The sequence below is a fragment of the Mus musculus genome, chromosome 4, assembly GCF_000001635.26.
Source record: "Mus musculus strain C57BL/6J chromosome 4, GRCm38.p6 C57BL/6J".
NCBI classification, from domain to species: Eukaryota; Metazoa; Chordata; class Mammalia; order Rodentia; family Muridae; genus Mus; species Mus musculus.
Window position 1 is genome coordinate 129233620 of NC_000070.6, and position 23725 is coordinate 129257344.

Here is a 23725-nt window from a genome sequence, read left to right on the forward strand (position 1 = left end):
ACATAAAATAAGTGAATTAATAATCTGAGAGACAGAGAGCAAGCTATGTTGAGGATGTGGCTCAAGGCTCTAAGAGTCTGGCCCAGCATGCATAAGAGGCTCTGGGTCTGACACACAACACTGTCCATAAAGAAAGAAAACAAACGCCAGGCATGGTGGCACACACCTTTAATCCCAGCACTCGGGAGGCAGAGGCAGGCAGATTTCTGAGTTTGAGGCCAGCCTGGTCTACAAAGTGAGTTCCAGGACAGCCAGGGCTATAAAGAGAAACCCTGTCTCGAAAAACAGAAAGAAAGAAAGAAAGAAAGAAAGAAAGAAAGAAAGAAAGAAAGAAAGAAAGAAAGAAAGAAAGAAAGAAAGACAAAAAACGGGAGCTGGAGAGATGGCTCAGCAGTTAAGAGCACTGACTGCTCTTCCAGAGGTCCTGAGTTCAAATCCCAACAACCACATGGTGGCTCACAACCATCTGTAATGGGATCTAATGCCCTCTTCTGATGTGTCTGAAGACAGCTACAGTGTACTCATGTACATAAAATAAATAAATAAATCTGAAAGAAAGAAAATTAATTGGGCTGGAGATGTAGCTCAATTGGTAGAGTGCTTGCAGAAAGCCCTGGGTTTGACCCCCCCCCCCGCAGTACCCCATAAAACTGGGCACAGTGGCCTATGTCTGCAATTCCTAAAGGATCTGAGGCCATCCTGTACTGTGTGAAACCCTGTCCAAAAAGACAAAGAGAAAAGAAAGCTACATAACCCAGCATAAATACACAGTACTGGATCAAAGCCGGCCTTGGCCAGTCGGGGCATGGGCAGTATAGAAAGGGCCTTCCACTTATACATAACACAGCAGAGACTCGAGTTCCTGACGAGCAGCTGAGGAGATTCCAATCTCACTAAGGCTCAAGGGTCAGTGACTTTCTCAAAGTCATATGGCTAGTAAAGACAGGAAAGTCACGCTTTGAGCCAGCTCTGACTAGCTGTAAAACCCTGGTCTTCGCATGCAACCACTTCCTGCCCCTGCCCACTTCCGGAGCTCTCCTCCAATCTCGAGTGGAGTTAATGGCCATTAAGATAAAGTCTGATAAAGCACACTTAACATCAGCTCTGTACCTCTCTTCAGTGACCTCGCCTTATCTGGCGGTCCAGGCCCAGGAACAGGCCTGAGTCCAACCTCGCTGCTCTCTGGCTGGCCCTCAACCACCACTTAATCACTATCTGTAGGCCTCAGTTTCTCTAATTGTGGTGTGGAGAAGATAATCTCTAAGAAGTCCTTTGCATGTATAACTCTGCCCCTGGATGGTGGTCCAAGCATCTGTCCTGTTTCATGCGTCTGTCTGTCTCTGTCTCTGTCTCTGTCTCTGTCTCTCTCTCTCACACACACACACACACACACACACACACACACACACACACACCCATTTAGAATCATTCATGAGCTAGAAAGGTGGTTCAGGAGCTGGGGAAATGACTCAATTGTTAGGCACATGCATGGTCCACTCTTCCAGAACACCCAGGTTCATTCCCCAGCACCCACATGACAGCTCCAGGGAATTTAACCTCCTTACATGTGCATACATGCAGGCAAAACACCAGTACAGATAAAATAAAAAATAAATAAATAAATAAATAAAGTAGAAAAAAAGAAAAAAAGAAGACTCAGCTTATCACAGACACCTCGGATCCATGACAGCTGGATAAGCCCCTTATCTAGAAAGCCCAGCACTTCCACAGCCAAGTTCAGATTATCACAAGTTGGTCACAAGTCTCCCCCAAAAGAAGAGGCGGGACAGAGGGAATGGGAGGCCTCAGACCTCCTTCCTGTCTTGGAACTTGGAAGACTTCAGGCCCTCCAGCTTTAGAAACAAGGAGAGGACACAAAGAAGGAACCCCAGGCAGTCTGACCCCTCAGCCCCTTCCCTCAGTTTCGCCACCTAAAGAGGGGAATGGAACCCCATCAGGCCTGTTGCCTGACAGGACAGGGTGAGGGAGTGGAAGAGAGGGTAAGGCGGATGGCTCTCCTGAACCAGTTGGCAGTGTTCATCCCCCAGACTGTCCAGGACCATACACCCTGCTGGCCTGGGAGGATGTGCTGGGCTGGCCACCAAACAGCGATACCAGCAGGATGCGATGTCTTTTCAGCCCAGGGATGCTTTGCCTTCCTCACTCAGACCCCTTTAAGGGCATCTGATGAAGACAGGACTCCATCCTTCCTTGGATCCCTGCTTCCCTTTCTACCTGTTCCCGCTCTAAGCCCTGAGGGCCTCAATACCTAACTCCTGCCCCTCTCCCATGGCGCTTCTTACTCTTGGGCTTGCCCGTAGGGTCCAGGTTTCATTCAGGCTGCCTATCTCAGACCTGTGGACCACACAGTTATGACGTGAAGCCCATCCACCCGTGAATGGCTGGTTAGGGGCACAGACTTGGGCACAGGTCACAGTTTAGCTACCTTCTCTGTAGCACTGAGCAAGTGACCTCCCTTGGCTGAGTGAGCTCCCCTTTATCCATGTGTAAAATGGAAGACAACAGCACAGCTCTTGTCACTTGACAAGTGAAGGGAGTGTGCACTGGGCCTGATCACTCTACTCTAACTACTGATACCAGCCCACACCCAGGCAGGCCTCCCTAGCCACAGCTCCCAACATCCCAATAATCCCAGGTCTTTGTCAATTCTGCTGCTTCCTCCCTCTGCTCCCACAGCCCCCACCCTGCCGGGAGCCCTCAGTTCATCACCTCTCCCCTGAATTACTGCAACAGGCTCTGAGCTTCCACTCTCGCCAGCCCCACCCCCTACCCTAACCTGCCCTACCTGCACCTGCCCAGGCCCTGGAGCCATCTTCCCTAGCACACCAGTTCTGTGGGCTCCTCCCTTTTCTCAAACACCTTCACTGGCTTCCAGTGACCTGGATCCTTCAGCCCTCTCTGGCCGCCGCCTTGTACTTCCTCAATCCCACAGACTAATAAAGTGAGCAAGCACTCAAAAACTCCAGGCCTACACCGGGGCCCGGGAGACTGAGAGAGACCTTGAATCTGCAGGATAGAGGGACTGAAACCAGTGGCCCAAGCCTTTAATCCCAACACTTGGGAGGCAGAAGCAAGTGGATCTCAGTGAGTTCAAGGCCAACCTGATCTACAGAGCGAGTTCCAGGACAACCAAAATTATAGTGAGACCCCGTCTCAAACAAACAAATGACTTCTCCCTAACCTCCATGCCGAGTCCCAATTCTATGCCACGCCATATTTCACAGTTAAAAAAAAAAAAAAGCCCCAGCTGTGCCCTCTAGCCTGTCAACACTCCAGGGCTAATCCTGTGGCTCCTCCAAAGACTGAGTTAAGAACATTGCCTCGGTTTTCTAAAACTGACCCCAGGACAACAGCTTTTGATGTACAGCCTGGGACAGTTCCCAGCCCTGGCCCTGTGTTGCCTTGACAATGCCCACGGCCTCTTAGCAACACCTTGGAGTCTGAGTGGCCGTGGAGTTGCAGCAATGGTCAGAAGAGTCACTGAGCGCCCCAGAGGGAAGTCAATGTCAGAGCCAGGCCTAGGGGCACATGCCCATAATCCCAGCAATCAGGAGTTAGGTGAGACCTCCCGCTCATCTTCCTTCTCTGTCCTCAGCCTTCAGGCTGACTGTCATGCCTGGCCCCAACCACCGCCTTCTTACTCGTTCCTTCACTCCTAAGTTTGCACCCACACTTGGTTCTCAGGAAACAAACACATGCAATGAGCCATCAGAGAGCAAAGGAACAGCCCTGCCCTAGCCCAGCCCTGCTTGGAGGGAGGGAGAACCACAGCCAGGACTTCACAGTTGACAGGCAAGGAAACTACTGGAATTTCTTATCAACGCCCACCTTCGGAGAGATCGTCAAGAGTCCACCTGAACACGACTAACCCCTCCTCCTGTCTGATCACCACCACCACAGCTCAAAACCATCCAATGCAAACGACCTTGAACAAGGCCCTCCTCTCTAGACCCCAATCTCTTCATCCTTCAAATGGCTAGCCACAACTCTGTGGGTCCCGGGTCAACCGTGCTGAGGTCTCCTCCTTTCAGACAGGCCCAGTGTAGGAGCCATGGAGGTCCAGGAAACCAAAAATAAATAAATAAATAAATAAACCTGACCAAGGTCACCAGTGCCTCTGGCAGTGGCACTAAGCACAGACCCCTCTTCTCTCTCTCCTGGCTTCCCATCACCCTTATGTGGGGAGCGGGGAGAAAAATGAGATCATCAGACTCCCAGTTCTCCAAAAATGTGGGCCATCCTGAGAACAGAGGCGGATTTTCCCACAAGGGCCCCCCACCATCCCACTTCCTCCTGGATTCTCTCCTTAACCCAGACCTGCAGGCACCATACTTAGAAGACCTGCCTCGGTTGGAGCCCCCGTTTTTGGTGGGGTGCCGTTTTAAATCCACCTTCCCCCTCCCCAGTCTCTGCATTTACAAGGTGAGACAACCAGGCCCTCCCTCCAGAACCCCTTGGGACTCTCTGGGATACCCAGAACTGTCGCACTGACAAGGGAACACCAGGAACGCCATCTCAGCCTTGGGATTGGAGGCCTTCCTCATTCCCTAGCCCCCACCCTTGGAGACTGGAATGTGACCCGCGGAGGGATCCCGCAGCACGCCGGGAAGGGCTGCAACAACGTTCCAGCCCGCTGGCTGCATTGAATGGGGGAAGATGGAGCGGCCACCTCGGAAACTGCGGGGGTCTGGGGGGGGTGCGAGAGAAGGTGCAGCGGTGCAGTGGGGGTGGGTTCAAGGAAACAGTTGGACTCTGGCTCGCGCACGGGGGTAGGTCCCCAGCCTTCAGCTCTGGTTTCCTGCTTCTTTCCCCCTACCTTTGTTTTCCCTCCCTCCTGCAAACTTTCAGACTGTTGGGGGTAAAGGTTTGGAGAACAAGTGTGTGTGTGTTGTGTATGCACATCCATGTGTGCTGTACACAGCGCCTTAGAATCTGCCCTGTGTGTACAGCTGGGTGCCTAAGACACTGGACAACTGTACCTACATGACTCATATGTGTGCCTGTTTGTCAACCTAGGCGTGGGTGTAGCTCATGTGGCCATGTAAACCGTATGCACAGGTATATGTACCTGTGCCTCCGGATGTGTGTCCCGGTGCCAGTGTGTGGGTGTGACTGTGTATGCGGGTTTTGGTCTCTGCACTGACATACATAAGAATGGGTGTTGTGTGCAAGATGTGAAAATGTACGCGTGCCCGCCCGCGGGTATGAGTGGGTACGTGTGTGTCCATGCGCATGTGAGGGGTGGGATCTGAGCGGATTCCCGGCCCCCCACTCTCACGCCCACCAGGCCCCGGGAGGAGGACTGCGCAGCACGGGCAGCGACTGCAGGGACCCTCCTCCCCGCCTGCCCCGCCCCCACCCCTACCTGCGGGCCGCTTCGCCGATCGCCCGAAGCGCCAGAAGCTGCGGGTCCGGGGGCCGCTGGGGGCCTTCCTCTTGTGGTGTGAGTTGCCCATGATGAGTGCGGGAGCCGGCACAAGCACCCAAGCGCGGCCCAGCCAGCCCGGCCGCCGGGCCCGCAGCCCCGGCAGGGAGGCAGCAAGACGCGCGGGCGGCCACCGCGGGCGCCCCCAGCCCCAGTCCGGCCACGCCCCCTAGCACTGCGGCCAATGGTCATGCCGGGGGTGGGGCCAGAGGAGGGGCGGGGCCTGGCGCAAGGCCTGCCCGCTCCACCCCTCCGAGAGACCAGGGAGACCTGCTGAGCCGCCCCGCCCTGAGCGCTCTGGGTAGGGCTCAGATGGTCCAGGTTGGGTAGGCGGGTCGGGAAATCTCCCAGCCCAGCTGCCTGAATCTCAAGGAGGACTGCAGTGAAACTGGGAGGCTAAGGGACTGGCCTCCAGACAGGCAGGACCCTGCTGCTGCTGGGCCCACCGGCCACCACCCCGTGAGTGTCACGTGTTTGTGTATCGCCTCTCTCTTGACTATTACCTGCACATATATTGAACTAACTGTATCTCTGAACCCGGGGAGTTGAAAATAATAGTAGCATCTTTTCACTAAGTGCTCAATGTGTACGGCACACTGAGCTACCTGCTTTCATGCGGTGTTTCACTTCATCCACAAAATAATTCCACAAGGTAGGTACTTCTGTCATATCCATTTTACCAGTGGGAAAACTAGAGTCCCTTGATGTCAGGTTGACCGACCCATATTCAAGGAGCTAGGAGTCACACCCGGACTCACCTGTACCCACATTTTCCCTTGCCTTTCTGTTTATCGGTCTCTGTGTGACCTTGAAGGATGAATGCCTGTGTAACTTTGAGCATTACCATGCCTATGTATTTGTATAGGTGGACATGACGTATACACTCCAGTCTAAACATCTGGGTGGTCTCTGACTAGTATAATCGTGTGTTGAGCGCGTGTTCGTGTTACTGAGCCTGTTTTCATGTCCGCATGTGTACTTTTGCATATTTAGTTAGCATTGTGACTGTTGCACTCAGGATAGCAGAATATCACTGATTTGTTTGTATTTAAGTTTGTAACCATCTGTCTCTCTGTGTGTGTCTGTGTATATAAATATACATATATATGCATAATGTTTATCAATAAGACTATGCTTTTGTGTTTGAGTATGACTATAATTGTTTGCTGTTTGTGTGCGCATGGAGGTATTAACTCCTGAAGCCACCCATGTATCGCATTGTAGAGCTGTGTGCCCTTCATGCAAGTCTCTATTTTTTCCAAGACCCTCACTAAGCCTTACCACTTCTCAAAGACTTCTAGGCTGCCCAAGGCCCTTTGCCTGGCCCCTCAGACTAGGCTGAGAGTCCAGAAGCCCTTGGTTCTGGTTCCTAGTGGAATGGCTTATTCTCACTACCAGCTGAGCAAGCCTCTCTCTCTATGGCACCACCCTGCTGGAGTGCCCAGTAATTCCAGGACACTCAACCTTCCCTGAGGCCCTTCTCTTACTAAGAACCTAAAGCTAACAACAGTGCTGTCCCTGAAGAGCTGACATGACATGCTCTGTGTACCAAGCAGTATGCACCGATCTGCATAGAGAATAGAATCTTGTATCAACGCTAGGAGAGCGGGCGGGCGGGCAGGCGGGCAAAAGCACTAGCTGACAGACATGCTTTGCCAACTGAGTCCGACTCCCAAGATCCACATGGGAGAAGGGGACCAACTCCCACTGGGTGACCTCTGACCTCCACATACATCTGCTGACTCCTGTCTTTGCCTGGAAGATTCCTTCTCATCTCCAAAGCTTTGCTTGACCCTCTGCTCCTCCATGTGCCCTTCTCTCTGGCCCAGTTCTCTGTTCTTCCACAGACATTAATGCTGCCCTGTGATTTGCTGATCACACCTCAGGACTGCCCAGTACCCTAGCCTAGCACTTTTCTTTCTTTCTTTCTTTCTTTCTTTCTTTCTTTCTTTCTTTCTTTCTTTCTTTCTTTCTTTTTTTTAGATTTATCTATTTATTCTATATAAGTACACTGTAGCTGCCTTCAGACACACCAGAAGAGGGCATCAGATCCCCCTTACAGATGGTTGTGAGCCACCATGTGGTTGCTGGGATTTGATCTCAGGACCACTGGAAGAGCAGTCAGTGCTCTTAACCCCTGAGCCACCTCTCCAGCCCCTGCACTTTTCTTAAGACATTGAGTTATTTGGGTGTCTGCCTTATTAACCACAAAAATACCAACAAGGATAAGAACTGTGTGTGTATGCATCACCCTGGGCGACCGAGGCTCAGCCTAGCAGACGTGCCCTGTGTGCTGCTGAATCAGATGAAGATGGAGATGGCGAGGCCTGTGCAGAAGCAGTAACAGCTCTTGCATCTGTCTGGAAGTGAGAGTGGTGGCACTGGTGGGGGTAGTGGTAATGGCACGTGCATGTAGGTGCTTTTTGTTTCAAAGGCTGCACCTGCTGCAGGACCCTGGAGAAGAGATTTGGCCCCCGGATGCCAACTATGGGAGAGGCAGGGTGATCTGGGAGTAAGAGGGGACCAGTATGGTGGGCATTAATATGGCTATGCATTTGTACAGGCAGATGTGACATGTGCACCGCATGGTTAGCCTTGGGTACCTTGTGACACCACCCCTGCTTACAGAACAGTGGTGAAGTTTCCACCTAGCTAGAACCCTGCAGGAGAGAACAGGATAACCAGGCAGAAGGCAGAGCCCAGTTGTCTCCTCCCACTCCCTGGGACCTAGTATGTATCATGTGCTCTGCCACAAGATTCAGGTTCAGTGCCCGTGCAGGCAGAGCTGTCCCTGTGCCTCTATGGTCCCTGTGAGAGGAGCAAGGAGTCCTTTGCAGAGCAGCCCCGGGAACAGTGGGAACACACACACACACACACACACACACACACACACACACACACACACGGTGCACGCTCTAACAGGAGGCAAGGGGGAAAGATTTCACTCCCCCAGCCCAAGGCAGCTGCCTTCACCTCCTTCCTTCCCGAATTCAGCCAAGCAGCTGGAGGTGGCCTTGGGGACTTGTCCCCACTTTCCCCACCCCACCATGCTCCTTTCGGGCCAAACACTATACAATGCTCCCTCTCATTTCAGTCCTTCAGCATGTGACAAGCCGGGAGCAGCTGAGAGGCTTTGAGTATTCGGGGAGAGGGGATTTCCAGGGGTGTGGAAGGGTGCCCTGCTCTGCTTGCTGCTGACAAGAGCCTCATGGGGGGGGGGGTGGGAGGGTGTGGATTTTCCTGGTCACAGCTCAGGCTACCCCAGTTGCGCAGATCCTGTGGCTAGTGTTGCTTCCACAGGGAATTCAGGAAGGGGGCAGCCCACCATAGACTGCAGGCTCTTCCCAGGCCTGAGGGAGGTTGCAGCAGAAGGCTGCATGCATGCAGGAGGCAAGAGACCTGGAACAAGGCCTGAAGGTGTCTTGAAAGAGGGAAGGGGAGGTTCCCTCAGCTCCTCCTGGCTTCCTTCCTGCTCTTCCCACCCTGCTAGAGGCACCTCTCTGGGAAGGGCTTTTCTGTTTGAAGTCTGAACAAAGGAGTGGGGGAAGCTAAAGTCAGCCTGGCCCCAGCTGGGGTGGGCTCCAGTCCCACGAAAGCATCCAGTCAGCTCAGGTCAGCTTCCCCGAGAAGCGGGACCTTGAACAAGTCACCCCTTCTCTGGGCCTGTCTCTAAGTACCATGAACATGTTCCCTATGGTATCGGTTTTGACTGTGTAGGATTAAAGCTGCCCATGCTGGATCACCTATGACCTGAAGTCACATAGTGCCAGACCCTATGCTGGGCAGGGCCAAGGGCAGAACCATTTAACCCAGGCTCTGTCCTCAGGGACCCTGGATAGTAAAGTATAGAGATTCAGATATCGCCCCCACCCCCAGAACTCCAGCCAATCAGCTGGCCCCAACCCCAGCCACGCCCATCTGCCCAGTGACTCCCCCTTCCTCTCACCCCTCAATACTACTGCGCATGGCACCTCCAGGAAGCTGCCCTTGATCTCCCCAAAGCATCTCTGTAGTGCCTTTTTGTTTTGGTTCAGTTTTTATCAAAAGAGGGAGGAGGGAGATCTTATGTGGCCCAGGCTGGCCTCCAACTTGCCCTGTAGTGAAGATGACTTCAAACTCCTGATCCCACCCCCCACACACACACACACACATTCCCCCCCACACACACACACACACCCCGGCCTCTAACCAACCAAGTGCGGGGACTGCAGTCCTATGCCACCAGGCCTCTCATCTGGATTCCCAACCCTTCCTTATTTGTTCCATGACTCTTCGTTCCCAGCTCGCACACTCAGATTCTGAGGCTCAAGAATGAGACTTCTCCTGTCTTCAACCCCATTCAGTGGCTGGCATGCCCCTGGAGAGATGGCTCAGTGTTTAAGACTGCTCTTCTGAAGGTCCTGAGTTCAAATCCCAGCAACCACATGGTGGCTCACAAACATCCATAACAAGATCTGACTCACTCTTTTGGAGTGTCTGAAGACAGCTACAGTGTACTTACATATAATAAATAAATAAATAAATAATCTCACTCACTCTTCTGGAGTGCTTAAAGACAGCTACAGTGTACTTACATTAAATAAATAAATAAATATATAGAGAAAAGAAAAGAAAAGAGAGTTAGTGAAGCCTTCCTTTTCTGTCTAAACTCAAGGCAGGCAATACCTATCACATCACAAGGACTAGAGGATACATAGAAGAACTGCCTGCCTCCTCTGTGAAAAACCACTCTACTATAGCAGACAGAACCCTGTGCCCATTACATGGGCCAGGCCCCAAGCTAAAACACTGGGCAGAGGCACCTACCCAAAGGAAAGAGGATCACAAAACCAAATTCTCCTAAACTGAAGTCTCCTAAGCAGAGTGCTTTAAAGTCTAGGAGCATCAAAGATGAGGACAGTGGGGCCGTAAAGGATGAAGAGGAGCTCACTGGGTAGAAAAGTAAAGGCAAGCACAAGCCAGGCAGTGGCGACACACGCCTTCAATCCCAGCACTCGGGAGGCAGAGGCAGGCGGATTTCTGAGTTCGAGGCCAGCCTGGTCTACAGAGTGAGTTCCAGGACAGCCAGGGCTACACAGAGGAACCCTGACTCGAAAAACCAAAAATAGATAAATAAATAAATAAATAAATAAATAAATAAATAAATAATCTTTTTTAGGTAAATAGATAAAAATAAACAAACAAAAGCCCACCCTAGACTCTACAAACTCATACCGAGGACAGCCCTCTGGAAGTGAGTGGTCAAGTGGAAGGCATGGCGTTCCTAGGGTGACCTCTGTTAGGCTTGGCAGGGAAAAGGAGTTCTTGAATCCTCAGTGTCAAAGCCTATCACTGCCCAAGGGACCCAGAAGGCCCACACACCTCTTCCCCAAAGCTGGTCCTTTGCAAAGCTCTTTCACAGACTTTCCAGTTAGAAACTCATCTGCCGTCACATGACTTTGGAAAGTATGGCCTTTCTACAGACATCACTTCCACAGACAGGGGCAGGGTTTGCTGTACCCCAGGCTGGCCTATGTACCTCCCTACGTAGCTGAAATGACCTTGAACTCCTAACACCTCCTGCCCATACCTACCAAGTTCTAGGCTTGTAGGTGTGTGCTACCACACCCAGTTCATTCTGTGCCAGGGACACAGGGACACAGAGATCAGAACCAGGGCTTCATGCATGCTGCGTGAACGCATCACTAACCCCACGCTACCTGTCTTGGCCTCAGTATACCCATCACCTTGAGCAACTGTTTTGCATCCTGAGGACTTTTTCCACTGTTCCTCCAAACACAGGGAAAAGCCGGGCCTGACTGACTCAGGTCAGCTGTCCTGCTAACTCCCTTCTTCCACAAACTGCTCACTACCTCCAGGAAGTCTTCCCTGGTTGGCCACTGGACCTTTTCTGGCATCAGTCCCAGAAACACTTCATCCCTACCTACTTGTCCAAGTGATCTTTACAGAAAATATAGACTCCTGTTTGCTTTTGCTTTTTCAACTTCCTCTTTTGTCTGCCTCCTCCTGTGAGACAAGGGGAGACTCCACCTTCTTTGACTCCACATCAGTCAGAATCTCGGCATGCGGGTGTGACTAAAACATGGATTAAAATGAATTGAACTAACTCCCGAGTCTTGGGCACCACACATGGGAAGCCCACCACCACCCAACGAGCTCCACAGCTCACGAAGGGTTCGAATGTCCGTTATCTAATTGGATTCTCGAACGCCCTGTTTTTACAGATAAGGAAGGGCGGGCATGGATGGGTGAGTGGGCAGCCTGTGCCCTGTAACTTGAGAGGGACAGAAGAACTGTTCCCATGGGCCAGACTCCTGCCAGACTCGAACCCACTCTTGCCAGACTGGACTAAGCTTATAAGCACAATCTACCAATCCCTTGTGTTCCACGGTGACTTCTCTTTGCTGTGAGTTTCATATCATCCCTAATGAGAACCTCGGGAAAAGTTCCCAGGGCATCATGGCTGTGTCCAGGGAAAGGTCCCCTCTCGTTCCTAGGAGGCACCGACAGACGCTGTGAGCTCACAGTGAGACCAGAATTAAACTCATTTGCCTGCCTCTTGATCCTTGCCCACTCTACCCTGTTCTCTCGATTCTCTCTGGGCTGCCTCTCCGGAGAGTGGGCTGCAGGAGATCTTCAAGACTCTCCTCTCTGTCTTCTGGAGAGATCAGCTCCTTCCTGAGGCATCTGACTCTGAATTTAAATCTGAGTTTGGTCAAATCACTCATTCACCTTCGCTAAGCCTCAGAGTTTTTTTCCATGGGATCCCCCCCTCCCCCTCCCCAACCCCAACCCCTCAGTTTGAGACCAAGCATTGATATGTAGCCTAGGCTGGCCTCAAATTTATTCCCCTGCCTCAGCAACTCCAATGCTGGTGGCGTGCTGCCACCATGCCCGGCTCTGCAAATGGGATCTAGTGAAGGAATGGATGTAAGTCTCCTGACACATTTAGAGTAATCCATCAATGTCAGGTTTCCTCCTTTCTGTTAGAGCTGTGAGAGGAAGAATTGGGGGGGGGGGGGTAGACTGCAGCAGCAAGGGAAGTGGAGACCTGTGTCTCTAGATCTCTGGCTCTGAGGGTGTAATGGACCCGATGAGCTTCCCACAGAGGCCTTTCGGTCCTTCCAGAAAGGCTCCTGGTCTATCCCTCCTTCCCCCATCCCCCCCCCCGCCCCAGATCCATTCTGATGGTCATCTGCCCTGAAAGAGTTAAGCCTCCAGCCTCCCCTTCCTGGCCGGTGGAGATTAGAGAGATCGGATTTATTTCTCTTAATAAACAGAAAAGAAGTTGGGCCAGGCAGGTGACAGGGACACAATCTGAACAATTGGAGGCTGAAGCAAAAGGGAACAAGGCTGCCCTCAGAAGGACCTGGGGCCACCTGCACACTTGGAAAGACAACAGCTCAGGGCAGAGGGTGTCACCCATGCACGTGGACTCTGTGAGGCCGACCTGCTGCCCAGAAAGCCCAGTGCCACTCAATACCCAACACAAGAGAGAAGGAGGCGAGGCCACTGACCTGCCAACCCCAGGAGGTTCAGTGCTAACCTACCACTCAGTACCTGCAGCCTGCTCGCCTGAAAAAGAGAATCCACTCCCATAAGGTATCCCACTGGGCCACTATCCTGCCTGACCATCCGACCACCACCACAACCTGTATTGCTGTCTTTCTGACACAAGCTCTCTTAAGGCGGAAGGGAATGACTTCACCCTGAATGCCAGTGGGAAACCCTGGGACACACTCCCCTCCAGTTAGGGGCTGCAGAACCCTGGAAAACACGCCTCCAGCAAATCTTCCCTCGGGGCTTGGCCCACTCATCTCAGTCCCAGCGCCCAAATTTCTATTTGTGGCTGGGCCGCAAGGGAGCAGGGCCCTTATCCAAAAGGAAGATCTGCCGGATGCAATCGTACAAGAGGCTTTCCACCCTCTTCCTGACCCCTAAAGTTCCTTCTAATTCGCCAGAGGCAGTTAAAGGACACTGAAGGTAAACACAGCTAGGTGGGATGGGCCCTGACCCAGGCCATTCCCTCACCTTCAGCACTTTAGCTTGGCAGTATAGGAAGATAAACTTCCAGCAGCCGCTGGCCTCTACCCCCCCCCCCCGCCCCAGCAGAGACTAAAGGTCTCCCCACCAAACTGATGACAGAAACAGGAGATGGGGGAGAAGCCAAACAAGTGGCCAAAAGTACAGTGACCTTAACAGGGATATAAGGCTCCCAGTTTCTTCCTTCCCCATCTCCCCCATCTCTCAGGCTTCCCACCCCTTAGAGTCCAGGGAGAGCCATGGGCTCAAAACTTCCAAACACTAGGAAGCAGCTGCTGACTTCTCCTGGCACAGCAGCACAGGCAAAGGCTCTCCACCTCACTTGAGCCTCAGTTTCTCCATTTTCAACACAAGCAGGTTACTACGGGGGACAAGGGACTAGGGAGAGTGGTGAGTGATGAGGAGAGGACTCTGGTTCAGGAAGGTGATCTCACCACCTCAGGAGGTGGATGTTTGTGGTTTGGCCCAGGTAAGGGAGGGGAGGGGGGGTGCGGGGTGTGGAGATGGGAAAAGCTAACACTGGTAACAACCTCAAGCAAAGGACTCCAAGCTGAGTACTTTGGGGAGCTGGAACCAGGATCTACCTGGAGGGCAAAAAGAACTCCTTTTGAGTAGGCTGACCTTAAAGACCCAAAGAGACCGACACCCCAAGACCCAAGGCCACCTGCCTCTCCCATTGGCCCTGGGCCAGTGTCAAATCTCTGACCCCTTGACTCAGCAGAGGGCACAACTTAGGAGAAGGAAAGTGTCTTTCCACCAGGAGGGCCAGCCAGCCAGCACTTCCTGCGTAAACTAGGGGATCCCTGCCCAGATGGGGGTCTCTGCCTCTCACAGTTGGATAGGTTGTGCCCCTGGAGCGGCGCAGGACCTATCTTGGGGTGCCCTGGGCTCTTCACTTCCCCCAAAACCATTGCCTAGGAGACAAGCCGTCCACATTACAGCCGACCCCACCAGAGGGACCCACCCTGCCACACCCATGGGCGCGCTCGACCCAGGTGCCAGGCCAGCTCACCTCGGCTTTTGCCCTTGGCCCGCTTGGCCTTGTCGTCCGCTTTCTTAGCCCGCGAGGCTGTGGACTCGGCGCCCTCGGCCCCGGCCGCCTTCTTCTTGCGCCGTTTGCCCCTCAGCCAGCTGAAGGCACGGCGGAGGCCGGAGCGGGACTTCTTCCTGCGCGGGGGGCCGCCGGGGCTCCCAGGCTCGTCGGCCGCAGGTGCGGCGGGGGGCGCGCGGGCCGCCATGGCGCGGGGCTGGGGAGGCGCGGTGCCCGCGGCGGGGGTCAGGCCCCCTGCAGCGCGGCGCCCATGCGCGGGGGCGGCCGCCGCCGGAGACGCGCCCGGAGAAAAAAGTTTGGGCGGCGGAGGCTGAGCGATCGCTGCGGGGGCGGGGGCAGCGCGGGCGGGGCCGCCGGGCGGGCGGGGCTCGAGCGGCGGGAGCGGCCGTCGGGGGCGGGGGGGGGGGGGACGGTAGCAGCGCAGCGGCAAGGCGCCCCTCCCCGCCGGCCTTGCCCCGAGGGCGAGGTCCGGCTGCAGAGTAGAGGTTCCTCGCCCCGCCCCTCCTTGATCCTCGAGGGTCTGTCTCTCGAAAAACCCCGAGGGTGTTCGGGATTCGTAGGGCAGCGAGGTACTGGCCTTTGGATCACCCGGTGTCTCCTATGGTTGGGGAAAGACTTTTTTTCCCAGACACCTGGGACCTGTGGCAGGTATTCCCCTGGCTCAGGACCACCGGAGGGGGGTGGGGGGGAAGCCTCCAGCAATTGCTCTGTTCTTGGTTGTTTCTGATTCATTCCTGAGTACCTAGAGTGGGATGTTCAGGCCTCAGTTTACCCTTAACGAGGCTGTGATTCCCCCAGGGCACTTATAGTAAGACTCGGGCTTTCCTACTGAGATGCTCAACTACGATAAATAAGGGTGGATCTTGAGGTAGGCGACTAAGTGTGTGCCTGGAGAAGCTGGTTAAGGGAAAGCCTTTAGAAGTCTGGAAAATGCTGTGTTCATTTCCTTGCCGGCCTCTCGTGCTGTATTATAGCTGACCAAGCCCTTTTATATCTCTGATTTTATAAGCTGCGAGGAAAGCAAGGTAGGGAATGTTTCCCCCTTAGGACAGAAGGGAGAGTGAGGCCAGGAGGGAATCAAAGCCAGCATTCTGATGCTCATCTCTGCCTCGAGGCTAGCAAACCTCCGCGGCCCCCAGAAGAGTCTTGTTCATACGTCCCGCAGTTAGAGTTGAGAGTTGTCTAGCATCATCAACTTGACTTTTGTCACACAGCTTTCTCCCGGGGCCCTAGTCTGCATTAGGACAGGAACAGGACCTGATCACCCAGCCTAATCTGCCCTGGCACGCAGTAGACCTCACTCTAAGGTTGTAAGCGGACCTCAGTGCAGAGTGATCTGACCTGCTCCAGTCCCTGAACGGCCCCAAGGCTCCCAGCAGTGGTGAACCTGGGCCCTAAGGCAGATCACCTACTACCCATGCTGAGCCTCAGGCAAAGGGATAAATAAAATAAGTCTGCATGCATTCAGAAGTGGGAAGACAAATACTCTGGCTTTTTGTTTGTTTGTTTACATGTATAAACAAGTCTTTTCTGAATGCCAGCTGCTCCCAGCAGGAGGAGAGGAAGTTGGATTGGAGATCTAAAGGCGGCTGTCCTTGCCCTGGCCTTTGGAAAGTGTGGTCAGGAGAGTGTTCTTTATTCCTAACCACCAGTACCCACTCTTTCAGTACTCTCTTTCCTGTGGCAGAGTTTGGCTGTATAATCTTTAAGGCCATCATACTATCCTCGTGTCATCGTATGGTGGACCTATGTAAGCTGCTACCACTACCAACATGCCTGGCTGCAAAAAGTGTTGCTCTCGGGCTTGAGAGATTGCTCCCCGTGGTTAGGAGCACAGGCTGCTGTCCTAGAGGACCCAAGTTCAATTCCTAGCACCCTCGTGGCAACTCACAAATCTGTAACTGTGGTTCCAGAGGCTCTGACACCCTTATACAGATACATGCAGACAAAACACCAATGTACATTAAAAAAAAAAAAAAAAAAAAGCTGCTGACCTGGGCTTGTAAGGGCTCACAGAGACTGGATCCAGCAACCAGGGAGCCTGCATGAGACTGACCCAGGCTCTCTGAAGATATGTTACAGTCGCTCAGCTTGATCTTCTTGTGGGACCCCTAACAGTGGGAGCAAGGGCACAGCTGGGAGCAGGGGCTGCCTCTGACTCTTTCTTTTGCCTGCTTTTGAGATTCTTTCCTTCATATCGAGTTGTCCAGCTTTAATATAAGGAGAGACGGTTAGTCTTACTACAACTTGATGAGCCATATTTGGTTCATGTCCACGGGAGGCCCGTCCTTTTCTGGATAGAAATGGAGGAAGAATGGATGGAGGGGGGAGGGTCTGAGGGGAGGAAGGGAGGGAGAGAGGGAAGGAGGAGAGACTGCAGTCGGGATATAAAATAATAATAATAATAATAAACACATATGATTTTTTAAAAAGGGAATCAGTGTTCTCCATGAGTTTGTAGCTGGGGTTATAGAACAATGGTAGAGTGCTGGCCTCTCATGTCTGAGGCCCTGGGTTCACCACTGCACAAATGGAAGAGAAAGAAAAGGCTTCAGGAAAATAATGGGGCTAGTAGCGCAGTCAGAGTACTTGCTGCTAAGCACAGAGCCCTGCTCTCCAGCCCCAGCTCTCCAGCTCTTTATAAGCCAGTGTGGTAGTGTGGCGTGTCACCCCAGCATTCACAAGATGGAAGCAGAAGGGTCAGTTCAAGATCATCCTGGGCTACAGAGTGAGTTTGAGGCCCAGCCTGAACTTTAGGAGAACCCCGGTGGGTGGGGCGACAACAGGGTGTTCTAACTAGCCCAGGACCTTTGAGAGTTCAGGGTCATGTGTGACTCCATAAATCCAGGTAAGGCTCCTCTCACACCAGAGTCCCCAGGAATTAACCCACAGATCGGACGGAGCCCCGATTCCTAGGGAAAGGAACGAGTACAGGAAAGTCAAGGTTGTGTTCCTTCCCTTCCCCCCTCCTCATTGCAGTACACAGCCTCCCCAGTCTTGGAGCCAGCCTGCGCCCCAGCGGGAACTCCGCGCTTCCCCTGCACTTGGGATTGCTCAGCTGAGCTCCCTTCATCGGCAGGACCTGGCACTGACTTCCCAGAAGTCCCTGTAATGCCAGCACAAAGTCCAACCTGGAGCCAGGCTGTCACCTGACCCAGCAGGAAGTTGCCAGCCTGTCCCTAGAGAGGAACTTGCAATAACCAGACTCAGGGCCCGCAGCCCAAGGGCCCTCTAACTTTGCTCTAACACGTTTGGAAAGCTCAAGACAGTTGCTTGGAAGAGCTGTCTCCCAAAGGCACCCGCTTTGTCTCTGTCTGGGCCCGGCTTCTTCCTCCAGGACAGACTCCTCAGCCAGGCCATGGTGTGACTGAGCCCTCCGTCTTTTCAGTGGGACACTAAGAAAAGGGGAGGGCGCTCCAGTGCCTGCCCCCTCCCCTGTTGGCTTTTGGACCAATGGGAAGGGCTGAGGTCTTAGTGCAGGGCAAAGAAGTCCTGCTAAATTGCGGACCCCCAGTAAACCGTGGGAAAGGGAACCCCGCAGAGTCCCTCCCTCCACCAACGTTCCCGTGTCCTTTACTCCTAGGCTTCTGGCTTCGAGCGGCTTTGTTAACATTTCAAACAAACTCCCCGCTGAGGTCTTCTTTGATCTTCCCTGCATCTCTTAGAATCAGAGCCCCAAACTAATTCCACCCATTCAGCCCCTCCCACCCCTTTCTGGGATAAGAGGTGGAGTAACTGCCCTTGGTCAGCGGTACGAGGCCCAAAGGAGGTGTGCCCAGCTCCCAGTTGGTGCCGGCTGGCAAGAAGCTGAGGGAAAGGAGGAAGAAGATTTAAGAGCAGAGAGAGAAGAGGAAGTCTCTGCTGCGCCTTTGAGGAATGGGTAGTGGTTCCCTTTATTGTTGAGGTGGCTATCTCTTGCACACCTGCTCTGGGTTCCACAACCACCGACTTTCATTCCCTTAGTACAGAGAGTAATTATTGGTCTCGTTGGTGTTCTGTCTGGCACCTGTAATCCAGCTATTCTCCTTGGAAGGAACATGACTTAAGATGAGGTCACCCTAAGGAGGCCTGTCTCAAAAAAGAAAAGCTGGGTGTGGAAGGATACAGCTCTGTCAGCCTACCAAGGCCCTGAGTTCAAGTCTCAATCCATACTGTGTGTGTGTGTGTGTGTGTGTGTGTGTGTGTGTGTGTGCGCGTGCGCGAGCGCTCAAGGATTCCTTTCTTTTAGAAATACAACATTTTTCCTCTTTCAAAATCTATGGCCGGGCGTGGTGGCGCACGCCTTTAATCCCAGCACTGGGGAGGCAGAGGCAGGTGGATTTCTGAGTTCGAGGCCGGCCTGGTCTACAGAGTGAGTTCCAGGGCTACACAGAGAAATCCTGTCTCATAAAACCAAAAAAAAAAAAAAAAAAGATCTATGATTTCTACACCTCCCCCTACACACACACACACACACACACACATCATTATGTAGCTGAGGAAAATGACCTTGAGTTCCTGACTCAACTTGAATTCCTGATGCTCCTGACTCCACCTCCCAAGTGCTAGAATTACAGGTGTCTGCGGTCCCTCTTGGTTCCCCTGGTACTGAAGAGAAAACCAACAGCCACCCTCCCACCTGAAAGTTCTAGGTAGGTACTCTGTCAGCTGAGCTGTATCCCTCAGGCCTTGTAGGGTTTTGTTTTTATGTGTTTTCTTTTCTTTTCTTTCTCTCTTTCTTTCTCTTCTTCTTTTTCTTCTCCTGTTGTTGTTCTAGTTTGTTTTTTGTTTGTTTGTTTTTGTTTGTTTGTTTGTTTGTTTGTTTCTGTGTTTTTGAGACAGGGTTACTCTGTCTAGCCCTGGCTGTCCTGGAATTCCCTCTGTAGATGAGGCTGATCCCTAACTCAGCCACCTGCCTCTGCCTCCTGAGTGCTAGGATTAAAGGTGTACATCGCCACCACCCAGCACTTACGGGGTCCTCAATAATTGTTTTATGTTTATTTATGTGTATTTATCCATATGAATGTATGTACATCTGCCCAGGGAGCCCAGAGAGGGTGTCGATGCCTGGAAGCTACAGTCATGTGTGGGTTGTGAGCTGTCCCTTGTGAATGTGTGGGTTGTGAGCTGTCCCTTGTGAATTCTTGAAAGTAAACTCAGGTTCTCTACCAGAACAACACTGAGCCAGCTCTCCAGCCCTCGCAGCTCTTGCTTTTTGTTTGATTTTGTAGCTCAGGCTAGCCTAGAACTTACTTTATATCCTAGGCTACCCTCAATCCTCCCACTTCAGCCTCCTGAATGCTGGAGTCACAAACATGTTCCACCATACCTGACTTCCTTACTTTTTAATTAATTTTATTTATTTATTGTGTGTGTGTGTGCGCGTGCAGGAGTATGCATACCATAGCGTGTGTGGTCAGAATACAACTTTCAGAACTTGGTTTTTTCTTTTCACACTGTGAGTTGTAGAGACAGAACTTCTCAGGCCTGCTGACCCACCTTGCCTAGCCCCTATTATTTTTGGAGACATAGTCTCATTGTGTAGCTCAGGTTATCCTCAAACTTGTGGTCCCCCTGCCTCCACAATCAGCCTACTCCCACATTTCTGATGGATAAAATCGGTTAAAAAATACTCTATATGAATCAATTTTATTTAGTAAATCAAAATGCTAGGGGTAGGGAGTTCGTTCTGGGAGTAAGGAGCCTCCTGTACAAGGATGCAGATCTGAGCCTGGATTCCCCAGAACCCACGTGAAGCCAGATACAGTGTAGAGAGTCTGGAAGCTACAAGAGAAAGGGCAATAGAGACAGGGGAATCCACAGAAGATCTTGAGCCAGACAGCCTTGGCAAAGATGCATTGGTGGAGAAGAGACCCTGCCTCAGACAAGGTAAAGGGCAAGGATGACACTTGAGGCTGTGCTTTGGCCTCCACAGAGGTGCCAGGGTACATATGTGCCTGCGCAACACACACACACACACACACACACACTTTAAAAAACCTAGACTTTCTAGCCTTGTCTGGGTGTAGTAACACATGCTTGTATCCTATCCTCAGGCCTTGAGAACAAAGGCAGGCAGCTCAGGAACCCAAGGCCAGCTGAATCAGAACCACCCTGTCGGGAAAGAGGAGAGACCACCTTATAATATCAGCTGGCCATACTGTGAGTCAGCAGGGGCAGCAATGGCATTTTAATGTCCTAAAGATCCCACACTCTATGAGTTATAGGTGGTAGTTACGGTTTTAAATGAGTGTCAGTATTTAATTTATCTCCGCAACAGTTTGTGTTAGCCAGTAATTAGGAAATGCTGAGTCTCCGAGACAAGCAGGAACAGTAGAAATGTCAGCTTTATTCTGGGTTCTGCCCAGAATCTTGTCATCTGACCAGCCAAGTTTAAAGCTGGGTGTGGTAACATAGGACTTGAATCTCTGTGAGTTCGGGGCCAGCCTGGTCTACAGAGCTAGTTCCAGGACAACCAGAACTACACAAAGAAACACTTTCTCAAAAAGAGAAAAGAGAGAGAGAGAGAGAGAGAGAGAGAGAGAGAGACCTGTTCTGAGGCTAAAAAGGCATGAGCCACCACACTCTGCAACTTGCTTTTTCAGAAGACCTTAATTTGATTCCCAGCATCCACATGGTGACTCATAACCATCTGTAACTCCAGTTCCAAGGAGCCAAACACTCTCTTCTGACCCTGACAGGGACCACAAAGCACACATTCCTTCACATACATAAAATATCTTTTTTTTTTTTTTGTACTGTTAAGAATATGCACCGGGCGTGGTGGCCCACACCTTTAATCCCAGCACTTGGGAGGCAGAGGCAGGCAGATTTTAGAGTTCGAGGTCAGCTTGGTCTACAGAGTGAGTTCCAGGACAGCCAGGGCTATACAGAGAAACCCTGTCTCGGAAAAAAAAAAAAAAAGAATATGCATCGTCCTCACAGGGACCAGAGCCAAACTGGATGCTTCACAACTGCCTGGAACTCTAGCTTCAGAAGGCTCCGATGCCCCTTCTGACCTCTGAGGTCACTGGCCTTAGTGCTCACATGCCACACACACACACAATTAAAGATAAAACATTTTATAAAATTTATCTTGAGCCTGTGACATGGGTGTTCTGCTGCTTGCACGTGTGTAACGCACCACATTCGTGCTCAGGAAAGTTGAAAGAAATGTTGGATGTTGTAGCTGTTCAGGGCATAGGCATAGGCAAGGGGATATCCTGGAGCTACAGTTACAGATGGCTGCAATTTACCGTGTGAATGCTAGGAACTGAACCTGGGTCTTCTGCAAGAGCAACAAGTGCTCTTAACTACTAAGCCATTTGTCCAGCCCCTAAAATTAAAAGATGTTTGTAAAGGAAGGAAGGAAGGGGATGGAGAGATGGCTCAGCAGTTGGGAGCACTGGCCGCTCTTCCATAGGTCCTAAGTTTGGTTCCCAGTGGCTGCATGGTGACTCACAACCATCTGTAATGGGTATCCTATGCCGTCTTCTGCTGTGTTAGGGGACAGTGACAGTGTACCCACATATATGAAATAAATATGGCCGGAGCAGGGCCAGAGCAAGTGGGGCCTGAAATAATAAAAAAAGTTTTTTAAAAAGGAAGTAAAACAGAAAGAAAAGGAAAAAAGAAAGGCGGGCTGGAGAGCGAGGTATTTTTTCTTTTCTTTTTTTTTTAAGATTTATTCGTTCATTTAATGTATATGAGTACACTGTAGCTGTCTTCAGACACACCAGAAGAAGACATTGGATCCCATTCTATAGATGGTTGTGAGCTATCATGTGGTTGCTGGGAATTGAACTCAGGACCTTTGGAAGAACAGTCGGTGCTCTTACCCACTGAGCCATCTCGCCAGCCCCCTTGATTTTATTTTATTTCTTCATATTTAGTGTTGAGGTGGAGGAGCACAGAGTGGAATGATAGATGACAACTTCGGGGAGTCAGTTGGTTCCCTCCTTCCTCTGTGGCTTCTTGTTTTGGAGCTCTGGCTCTCGGGCTTCAGAGCAAGCACCTTTACCTGCCAAGTCAATTTGGTGTCCTCCAAACAAACTGAGTGTGCACGTGTGTGTGTGTGTGTGTGTGTGTGTGTGTGTGTGTGTGTGTGGTCTCAAATGGTTGAATGAAACCAAGTGTCACAAAAGGAGCTTGTTGCCAACCTTGTTTTCAACACACACACACTCACACACTTACACACACACACACACACACACATCCAAATTGCTAATTGCTCGTGTCCTTAGCGTGGAGCTTGCCTTGTCTGGACATTTTTCCCTGCTGGAAGTGTCTGGATATGTCGGTGTGAGGGTGCAGCTCATGTACAGAAGCCTTCTCAACTCATCCTCCACTCACCCCCATCCCAGAGCTGGGCCCAACTAGGGCCCCATGAAACCACCAAACTGCCCAAGTTGGAAGGCAGAGGCGTGTTGCCATGGAGATAGGCTTTGTTTCCCCCAACTGTCTGACACTATCTGAGAAGCACACGAAGCTCAGGCAGATGGATGATGACCCGGCCTGGGAGAGCAGGGATTTCCTGAACTGCGGAGCAGACCGGCTTGGCTCTGCTCTCTGCTCTCCATGGACAGGGGTCAGCACTTTCGGACACAGGGCTGTGAGCAGCTGTCAGCTGGAAATGCTTCCTGTAGGGAGTGTGGGAGGAGCCCCTCTCTAGGTGTTTGCTGACACCACTCCACTGCTGGCCCTGTGCCCAAGGGCAAGGCTAGGAGGGCAACACCTCCACATGGCTTTCTCTAAGCTGGGCTATTGGGAGCAAAGATTCCTGCCCATCACCACAGGGAGAGAGATCAAGGAGGATACTCAGAGACCTCCTCAGCCTTCCATCTACAGTGAGACTTAGACAAACACAGTGGGAGATAAACACTGTGGGACACACCCACATACAAAGTGATTCAGACTGGCACATCCAGACACATGATATGCTAAGACAGACATCTAAACATGTGTAAACACAACAGAAACATTCTGAAACACTCGGATGCACACACACACACACACACACACACACACACACACACACACATTGCCAGCACACCCACTCCATCTACTGACACAGGCACTCCCAGATGACATAATCGCACACATCACATCCCCAGATGTATAGATATTCATTGATAAATCTTGAATACATACATTCACATGTTCAGTAGCCCATAAACATCACACAGAGACATTCATGGGCTGATTAT

General features: G+C 51.8%; 1 protein-coding gene and 1 long non-coding RNA gene across 4 annotated transcripts in view; one reads left to right on the forward strand and one right to left on the reverse strand.

The window, feature by feature from the left end:
• The window catches only part of C77080 (expressed sequence C77080), a 41827-nt gene that overhangs the window by 14042 nt on the left and 4060 nt on the right, over positions 1-23725 (reverse strand). The window contains exon 1 of one of the 3 annotated variants that reach the window (NM_001033189.3): positions 14502-14824. The exons of 1 other annotated variant lie outside the window; for it this stretch is intronic. In NM_001033189.3, the coding sequence (NP_001028361.1) occupies positions 14502-14727 (226 nt within the window). In that variant the 5' untranslated portion in view covers positions 14728-14824. Of the gene's footprint in view, positions 1-5386; positions 5600-14501; positions 14825-23725 lie in introns of those variants that run through there. One more of the 3 variants, NM_001285865.1, reaches the window with a different exon arrangement.
• Gm12976 overlaps positions 5784-23725 on the forward strand; it is a 44258-nt gene continuing 26316 nt past the window's right edge. Inside the window, exon 1 of the long non-coding RNA XR_868184.3 lies at positions 5784-5905. This is a non-coding gene — a long non-coding RNA (predicted gene 12976). The remainder of the gene's footprint in view (positions 5906-23725) is intronic.